This window comes from Alligator sinensis, unplaced genomic scaffold (genome assembly GCF_000455745.1).
Source record: "Alligator sinensis unplaced genomic scaffold, ASM45574v1 scaffold1186_1, whole genome shotgun sequence".
Lineage (NCBI taxonomy): Eukaryota > Metazoa > Chordata > Crocodylia > Alligatoridae > Alligator > Alligator sinensis.
Genome location: NW_005843233.1, coordinates 226,873 through 236,030, shown reverse-complemented (window position 1 = coordinate 236,030; position 9,158 = coordinate 226,873). Strand labels below are relative to the sequence as shown.

The window sequence follows — 9,158 nt, the reverse complement described above, 5'->3', positions numbered from 1 at the left end:
CGCCCGGGCGAGGCTCCGGCTGGGCACTCGCCAGATGCTCGTCGCGGTGAACGTGCCGTCCGCGTTCCTGTCTATCTGCGCGGGATCTTCCCTCCAGCTCCCGGCCCCGTCCCAGCCCCACTGGATCAGGGGCACCTCCCTGGGGTAGAAGTTGTGGAGCTGGACAGCAAACGGCACCTTGTCGCGGGGGTCCCACTCCGGCAACACCTGGATCTCAGACACCTGCGGCCGGGCTGGGGAGACAGTGTGGGGTGCTAGTACGAGGGACAGCTGGGATTCTGCTTTGAGGCGATAGATAGTTGGGTCAGCCAGGGAGCTGGGTGGGGCTGGGGTGGTGCAGTGAGGACTGGGTGAGGCCTGCTCACCCCAAAAGCTGGTCCATCCCCAGCTCCACCCCCCCCGACAGCAGCAGGCTCTGACCACACCTGGAGGTGGCAGCAGGGTCTCTTGGCACTCACCCCACACCCAGATCTCCGGGGACACTTGCTCCTCTCTGATCTGTTCGACCCCATGGAGGAAGATGCACCAGATCCGTGCTCCATCATCTTGCACCGCAGGGGTGAAGGTCAGGGAGGACGGGAGGCAGGGCCTAGTTCTTTTCTCTGTCGCTCTCCAGCTCCGGGGGAGGGTGGGTAATATCGGTTGGTGCTTAGGGATCTCTTGGTCCCCAGCGCTCTTAGGCACCATCCTGTCCTTGCTGCGGATCCTTTCCCATGTCACAGCCACATGTTCGGGCAGTGTCCCCTCCATGGAGTAGCACAGGGTCATGTCCTGGCCCAGAAGACACTATTCTGGCACCTGCAACTGAGAGACAGGGTAGGAGACTGCCCAACCTAGGTCCGAACTACAGACAGGACAGGGGTCAGCCTGGGATGGCATGGGAGATACGTCCAGTCTGAGAAGCCTCTCCACCCACAGGCATCTCTACTGCCCTCCAACCTCTCTGACCCATCACCGCCCTTTGAGACCCTGAAGCCCAACAACATCTACCCACTCTACTTATCCTCCTCCTCATACGGCAGTAAATGATTATTGCAGTGGCTGGGATTCCCACTAAGATCACGATTCCCAGGATGATTTCAATTTCTGCACCCAGAAGTAGAAATGACCAGCCCCATGTCACTCAGCCTGGCAGGGAGCACAGCTCTGGCTGCAACTGCCCCCCCCCCCCCCCCGGGGCTGGTGGAGCAGACTGGAGTGGTGTGCTGGCCCTGCCTGCCTCCTGACACTGGGCTGCACTTCAACTGGCTCCACCAGCCCCTTGGAGCTGAGCCTGGTGGTGGGAGGCAGGCAGAGGTGAGGCTCACTCCACCTCCTGCCACTGGGCTGAGTGTCGCAGGGCTGTGCCCTTCGCCCTAGACCAGGCTGCAAGCCAGTGGGAACCCAGTTCGGTGGAGGCAGGCGTAGTGCAGCCCCTGGGCTACACCCCACCCACCTCTACCAGACTGCTGCGCTCCACCTGCACCGGGCTCAGTTCCCAGCCACTTGTGCCCCGAGGAACTAAGCCCGGTGGGGGTAGCGGTGCGCAGCGCTGGGGCTGTGCTCTTTCTCTCTCCACCTGCTCCACTCCCAGGGAGATGGCAGCGGCAGCTTCCTGTTCTCACCCCCAGGCGGGCTGTGGGGGTCTGCTGGACTCCTCCCCGGGGTGCCGGCCCCGATCTGCCTGTGATGTGTGGGAGGCTGCTCCTCCTCCAGTTTCATACTTCTGTATTACAGCCTGGGTGAAATGTCAAAAAAGCGTTGAAACTCTGAAACTTTTCTGACACCGTGTAATGGAAGAGTGCTTTGAAAATGACAATAAGCTCGAAACAGAACACTGTTCCAAAGAAATGCAAGTTTAAATAGTTCTCCCATGTACTTTTACCTCCACCCTGTGGGAGGCCATCACCTCCTCTGGATTCAGGGGAAATGTGTAGGGTCTGCATGTGGGTGCAAGTGCACCCTCTGCACAAGGTGGTGCTCTCATTGCAAAAAGGTGCCACTGATCATCGGTGCTCGCCACTCCACTGGCTACAGTGCTGGCGGTGTCTGCGGGTGGTCCCAGATTGCCCTGGACACTGCTGACCCCTGGCCAGCACTTGCCACCCCTCCCCACTGCAGCTGACAGTGCCATCCACATCTGGGGGAGCTCCCCTTATTACCACCACCACACTCCTGCCAATGCAGCTGTGCTCCGCCAGCTGCTGGTGGCCTGCGCCATTCTTGTCTGGGTTCATAGTCCTGAAGATACAGGTATGGCCCTCAGAGTGGCCTGGGGTTCCCTCCTCTTTGGCAGAGCTGTTGCTCAGTTGATGGACTAACTGGGGTTGCTCAGGTTTGGGCAGTTGGCCCTGAAGGGACCAGACTCCCCACAGTTAAACCAACCCTTGCTTTCCGACCAGGGTGGGATGACGGTATCCGGGGCCACCCTGTGCTCCGCAGAGGGGACCCGTAACTCCTGTTTCTGGCCTGGTTCTCCCTTCCCCTCTTTTTGGAACCTCTCCAGTCCTTCCCAAAGTGGGGAGGCCTTCTGTCCCGCCCCTCCTGATCTAGCAACATCTGATCAGCAAAGTCAGCAGCTTCACTGCCTGATATGGGCTCCTCGTCTGTGACTAGGTGTTTAATCTCCCGAGGGCACCTGAACTAGAATTGATCTAGCACCGTAAGGTCCAGCACTTTATGTCTGGTGTCAGCTTTGGCTCCCTCCACCCATTAAAGGAATGACTCCTTCAACTGGGCACGAACTCAGCCATAGACTTTCCCTGCTGTGGGGCAGCTGTGGGGAACTTCTTCCTGAAATGATCTGGACCCAGCCTATACCTCCTGTGCACAATGAATGACTTTAAAGCATCACGGTCATTCACCGACCTAGAGGGCAGGTTGTTCAGGATCACAGGCATGTTGCCCATTACCAGCCCAGCAACAGATCCCTTGAACTCCTTTTTCCAACTTCCATCAGCGTGATTGGTTTTTGAAGTTACTCAGAAACACCTCTGGGTCCTCTGTGTCTTTGTATGGGATGCAGTCCTTGTGGGGTGGGGGGGGGGTCACCCTGCAGGGGTGCAGCTTGCCCCGTTCAGTACTGTTGAACCTCATGCTAGCACTGTGCCTCCTGGCCTCCTAAATCTCACTGTAACTGGAGCCGCTCAATCTTGTGTTTACACTGTTGAGCCTCATACTTACACTGTTCAGCTTCATGCTTGCGCTGTGCCTTTTAATCCTCCCACTTACGCTGGCATAGCTCAGCCTCCAGCTTGCGCAGCACCGTCTGGGCTTCTAGTTCCAGGACCTGGAGGTGTTTCTGCTTCTTAAGCAGTTCCAGTTCCTCAAGGCACCTTGCGGCTCCTTCTGGGGGGAACTCTTGGGCTGTAACCTGCCTGCTTCCACCAGGCTTCAAGCTGCGGGTAACCCAGCCCGGTGGAGGTAGGCACAACGCAGCCCCTGCCTCCCCTGGGCTGGGCTCCCAGCAGCTTGAAGCTTGCCTGGACAGGGCTGGGTTCCCACCAGCTTGGAGCCCAGTGGAGGCAGGCGGGTCACAGCCTGGGGGTGTGCAGTGGGGTACTTAGCCCACTGTGGTACTTTGAGGTGCTTCTTTTAGCCTGAAGCATTCAAAAGTAGCCTCCTGTTCTGGAGGAAAGCAAAAAGTCACACCCACCTTAGTTTGCCAAGAAAAGAGAGCTGAAAAGGCTTGTCCCCCGCACCTCGATTTTATTGATTCACAGCCAGGCATGCTGCAAGAAATAACTTTTTATTGGAGAGAAAAGGGAGAATGGGGGAAGAGGAAAGCAAAGGGATTCCAGAGATAACACCTTGAGCAATACGGGATATTTTGAATCTTCTACTAAATATAGAGTTCAGTGGCCCTTTTGATATGCATCTGATGTACTTAGATCTACCTTTATAGCTAATCTTCAAGCATACTGACTCATACATGCAGACAGCAGCCTGAGTTAAATAACGTTTTTGTCTCAACACCTGGTTCCACCCAGAAAAAGGTATTATTTGAACCCTGCTGATGGCAACCAACCATTTTAAAAGTGGTCATCACCCTGGTGGAGTGACCAGCATCACCAAACTGGTTCCCCAGGTTCCCTGGTGGGAAACAATACGGAGGATGGGAGATCTCAGACCCAGGAACAGAGAAGGAGAAGAATTTCTTCACACTGACAATGCTGCCTCTGTCCTCAGCCACCTCCCCACCTCCTTCAGGCTCTGGCAGACTCATCATGGCCTAGAAAACAAGAACAAGCCTTACAGTGCCGTCTGGGACCTTGTGTCCATTCCCCTGGTAGACCCAGAGCCTCTGGGATTCCCCATGAGCTGGGTAGGGCTGCAGGCAGCACACAACTGCTGGGACATGGGGGCGTGCAGGCGCAGGGCTGTAGCCTGCTTCTCAGGATGTGGGGGCTCCAGCTGTGAGATGAGATCAGAGCTGCGGGGGCTGGTCTGGGGTCAGGATCGTCCCCTGACACATTGCTACTTGTAACCAGGCCCCTTATCCCAGAACAGCCATTGGGCTTGTCCTGTCCCCCACCACTTACCAGCTCTTCTCGATGCAGGTCTGCAGGGTGAGATGGTCCACGCGACAGGTGTACTCTGCCCCCTTGTCCCTGGACGTCCACAGGATGAGTCTGGTCTCCTGCTGGAAGCTCTTCCCGTCCCGTGCCAGGACGGCCGTGCCGGGCTCCACCCTGCACTCAGCCGAGTCCCGCAGGATCACAGTAGAGGCCTTCCCCTTGTTCCTCCGCAGCCAGGTCACGCTCAGCTCCCCCGGGAAATGCCCCGCGATGCGGCAGCTCAGGGTGACTCCCTTCCCCGTGGCCACGGACTCAGTCTGGGAGATTTCAGACACGTCCGGGGGCCGCAGGAGACCTGGGGAAGGGAAGAGGCAGAGGCAGGGACAGGCCCCGTCAGGGGAGCCGCGGCCTGGCAGGGGCTGCTCCCCGGCCCCTCACACACCACACAGACCCCCCTCCCCTGCAGCGGGTCTGGGACCCCAGGACACGGCCCCTCCTCACCCGCGGCCCTCAGGCTGAGCTCTCTCTCGCTCGGGGGCTCTCCGGGGCCTTGCTGGACGCACACTCGCACTCGCAGCTCCGGCCGGGTCAGGCACCAGGTGGGCACTCTCCAGATGCTCATTGCGGTGAACGTGCCGTCCGCTGTCTTGTCTATCTGCGCGGGGTCTTCCCCCCCATTCTCAGCCCCGTCCCAGCCCCACTGGATCAGGGGCACCTCCCTGGGGTAGAAGTTGTGGAGCTGGACAGCAAACGGCACCTTGTCGCGGGGGTCCCACTCTGGCAACACCTGGATCTCAGACACCTGCGGCCGGGCTGGGGAGACAGTGTGGGATGTTAGTACAAGGGACAGCTGGGATTTTGCCTGGGGATGATGGATAGTTGGGCCGCCCACAGAGCTGGGTGGGGCAGGGACAGTGCAGTGAGGGTTGGGTGAGTCCTGCTCATGCCAAAAGCTGATCCATGCCCAGCTCCATCCCTCCAGGAGAGCAGCAGACTGACCACACCTGGAGATGGTGACAGGGGCTCTGGCACTCACCCCAAACCCGGATCTCCGGGGACACTCGCTCCTCTCGAATCCGTTTGGCCTCGTGGAGGAAGACGCACCGGACCCGCGCCCCGTCATCCTGCAGTGTGGGGGTGAAGGTCAGGGAGGACGTGAGGTGGGTCCTAGTTCTCTCCTCTGTCACTCTCCAGCCCATGGGGAGGGCAGGTAATATTGGTTGGAGCTCGGAGCTTTCTTGGTCCGCAGCGCTCTTAGACACCGTCCTGTACTTGCTGCGGATCCTTTCCCATGTTGCATTGATATGTTCAGGGAATGTCCCCTCCATGGAGCAGCGCAGGGTCACCTCTTCACCCAGAAGGCACTTTTCTGGCACCTGCAGCTCAGATACAGAGTAGGGGACCGTCCAACCTAGGGTCAGAGCAACACACAGGACAGGGATCAGTCTGGGATGGCGTGGGAGATACGTCCAATATGAGCTCAAGCCTCTCCACCCCCAGGAGTGTGTACTGCGCTCCACCCTCTCTGACCCATCACCCCGCTTTGTGACCCTGAAGCCCAACGGCATCTCCCCACTTTACCTTTCCTCCTCTTCACACAGAGGTAAACGATTATTGCGGCGAAAACTACCGATACCACTGCCAGTGCGATCATGGCAGCCAGGAACCCTTTATTTTCTGCACTCAAAACTGGGAAGAGAAAATAAGGCAGATCTGGATTAAGATTTATCGGGGCCCTGGACAAGCATACATTTAGAGCCCCCCCCCATTAATGATTATAAACATGACTGTATCCAAAAGCATTAATAAAAAGACACGTTACATGTTTACATGGTGTATTCATAAAGCCCAACATGCAATGTCAAAATTAACTACTCAGTTTTGCCATGAATCAGTGTTCCGGTGCTTCAAAGTGGCGGTGGGGGTGCTTGAACTAAAGTTTGTTGAATGAACTTTAGTTCAAGTGTTGCCACTACCATTTTTATGCACGGGGATGCTGACACCCCCGCGTCACCCCCCCCCCCTGGAGCACATGTAAAAGTGCCAAGGGGCGGCTGCCGGAGCCTGCCCAGCAGGGCTGAGACCGAGGTGAAAGGTGGGAGCCTTCCTGGCTGCCCAGGGCAGGGTGGTCTCCGGGCCAGGCTTCCCGCTCTCCTCCCTCTGCCCAGGGCAGGGCCTGTTAATGACTATACGGCTGCAGTGTTTTAGGCACCTTGGGAAAAAAGGCAACAAATGTTGGGTGATATTGTCTGAAACCACTTCACTGTCATCGCTGGGAATTTCCTGTTTGCTTTGAACATACTGAGAACATCAGTTGTCTGCCAATTGGTGAAGTAGACAGACTACTTAATAGGCCTGTGTGACGCTTCGGTTCCTGATTCAAGTTAGCAGAGATTCGGCCCGATTCGGTGGCTGAATCTCTGAGTCTGAATCGAATCAGAGGGCCCTCTAATCTCTCCGAATCAAATCGGAATCAACTCACAGGGATTTGGAAAGATTTGGCAATTTGGACATAGACCCAGCTTTAAATGTTTTTTTATATACCGCTAAGTAGCCGGGGCTCATGATTGCTGTGATGCTGGGGCGCATGGAGTGTCCCACAGAAGCGCGGGGGGCTCCCCAGCGCTCTCGGCAGCAGATTCAGAAGTGGACCAGAAGCACTTCTGGTCCTCTTCTGGGTCTGCTGGGGAGTGTGCTGGGGCCCTGCACCCACCTGGCTCAGCAACTGGTGTCTCCTGGGTCTAGGGGGGCACACAGAGACTTACTGTGCCCGGTCGCTGAGCCAAGGGTGGGGGGGAATCCCCAGTGCGCTCCCCAGCCAACCTGGCAGAGGACTGGAAGTACTTCCCATCCACTTCTGGGCTTGTCACTGAGCACAGGGATGCTGCACTCCAGTGGGACACTGCATCCACCCCAGCATCACAGCGATCACGAGCCCCTGCTACCTCAAGATATGTAGAAAAAACATTTAAAGCTGTGTCTATGCCTGAGTCGCTGATTCTCCGAATCAGCATCGAATCTTTGGATTCAGATTTGGCCGAATCAAATCAGAGATGGTGATCTGAATCGACAAATCTAATCACTGTCCCTGATCTGGGCTGAATCCAAATCCATATTGAATAGGGCTTCTTTTGCATATCCATACTTAAATGTTTTAATCTTTTTCAGTCCCACTGCCTATTTTTTGAATGCAGTAGGCTTTTCTGCAAAAGGTGCCTTTTAAATTGCCTTTGAGGATTGGATTTATGGCACATTATAACTTGTACATGCACATGGCCCCCAGGCAGCCTGGAGAGCAGCTCCCGCAGGGTGGTGGGGGCAGGATCGGGGCCCCCATAGGGAGGGACAGAGCTGGGCAGGGCTGGGGCGGCTGCCCAGCCAGGCAGCCCGAGGGCTTGGGGTTCGGGGCCCGAGGCTGCAAGGAGCGGCCACTGCGGGGCCCGAGCAGAGAGTGGGATAGGACCACGGGTGGGTCATTCAGAGGGTTGGCTGATTCCCCCCATGGCATGCACTCCTGGGAGGTGGGGCAGACCCGTGTCCCCCAGACAGAGCTGACCTGAGCAGGGTGTGGGGCCCAGGGCAAATTGGCCCACACGGGACACCACCTCTACTCTGATCCCATGGGCCCTCGATCCAGACACGCTGCTGCTGCTGCTGCCATTGGTGGTGTCAGCCGTGGGAGGGGGGTGGTTAGCGAGTGGCTGGATGCCCCGATTTGCCTTCCCCCAAGGACTGCCCTGCCCCCAGACCTATGCGTGGGGCAGGGGCTCTGCGCTGCCAGCCGCAGGCTCGCGCTCACACCCTGTTGCACACAACCTTGCACTGCTGCTCCTGCTGCAGCCGCACAGGCAGGGGATGCATCTCCAGGGCAGCGCGGAGCTCACAGTGGCAGGCAGCCTCCTGCGCAGCTGTGCTGAGCCCTGCAGCTCCGGGTCGCACCAGCCAGGATGCAGGGGCCTGCAGGGAGGGCAGCAGGGCAGGAGCCCAACCCTGAAGTGGGCAGTGCTCAGCCCCACCCCACGCACAGATCTTAGGGGCATGGGTCCCCCCTCGCCCTAGGAGTGAGCACAGTTGGGGGAGCTGGCTTTCATTTTACTCATGAATTATGGGGGTTTAGTCAGAGAATTTGCAATTTTTTTTATCAGACCAAACCAGGATCCTTGAATCTCCCAAGTACCCCATGTGGTGATGGCCTTAAAAGCTATCATCTCTGCATGGAAAGCAAGGAGCTAGAGCTCACGCTTCATTGTGGAGTGAAGACAGGAGGCAAAATAACAGATCCTGGCAGCGCTGCTTCGCACCGTATGAGAGAGAAGGGGAATGAATGGCCGGTCCCTGGCACCACGGCTCCTGCAACCTGCTGTGCACTGCCTGACTGCCCGCAGCACTGGGGCACCAGCAGGAGTGTGGGGTGGGCTGCAGTCACTGCCCTGCTCCTGGATCTAGGCACGTGTTGCAGGCCAGCGCACACTCCTCCTTTCCATCTCCAGTAGCTTAACTGCAGCATCCGCTCTTATCCCAGCCCAGCCCTGGGCTCCCCACACAGCGCTGCCAGTGCCCCTCACTCCTGCTCTGCAGCCCCCTCTGATCCCAGTCTGGGGCTCCCCACACCGCGCCACCAAGAATCCTTGCTGATGTCCCAGGCTCCCCGCCACCTCTTTT

General features: G+C 57.6%; 2 protein-coding genes across 2 annotated transcripts in view; both read right to left on the bottom strand.

The window, feature by feature from the left end:
• Positions 1–1,271, bottom strand: part of LOC112548516 — a 5,962-nt gene extending 4,691 nt beyond the window's left edge. Inside the window, exons 1-2 of the mRNA XM_025194522.1 lie at positions 459–1,271; positions 4–233 (exon numbers count right to left, since the gene is read on the bottom strand). Coding sequence (XP_025050307.1) covers positions 4–233; positions 459–768 — 540 coding nt within the window. The 5' untranslated portion in view covers positions 769–1,271. The remainder of the gene's footprint in view (positions 1–3; positions 234–458) is intronic.
• A 2,440-nt stretch (positions 1,272–3,711) lies between these two features.
• LOC102386397 overlaps positions 3,712–9,158 on the bottom strand; it is a 10,687-nt gene continuing 5,240 nt past the window's right edge. The window contains exons 5-9 of the mRNA XM_014526979.2: positions 6,078–6,185; positions 5,533–5,907; positions 4,998–5,309; positions 4,521–4,851; positions 3,712–4,210 (exon numbers count right to left, since the gene is read on the bottom strand). Coding sequence (XP_014382465.1) covers positions 4,204–4,210; positions 4,521–4,851; positions 4,998–5,309; positions 5,533–5,907; positions 6,078–6,185 — 1,133 coding nt within the window. The 3' untranslated portion in view covers positions 3,712–4,203. The remainder of the gene's footprint in view (positions 4,211–4,520; positions 4,852–4,997; positions 5,310–5,532; positions 5,908–6,077; positions 6,186–9,158) is intronic.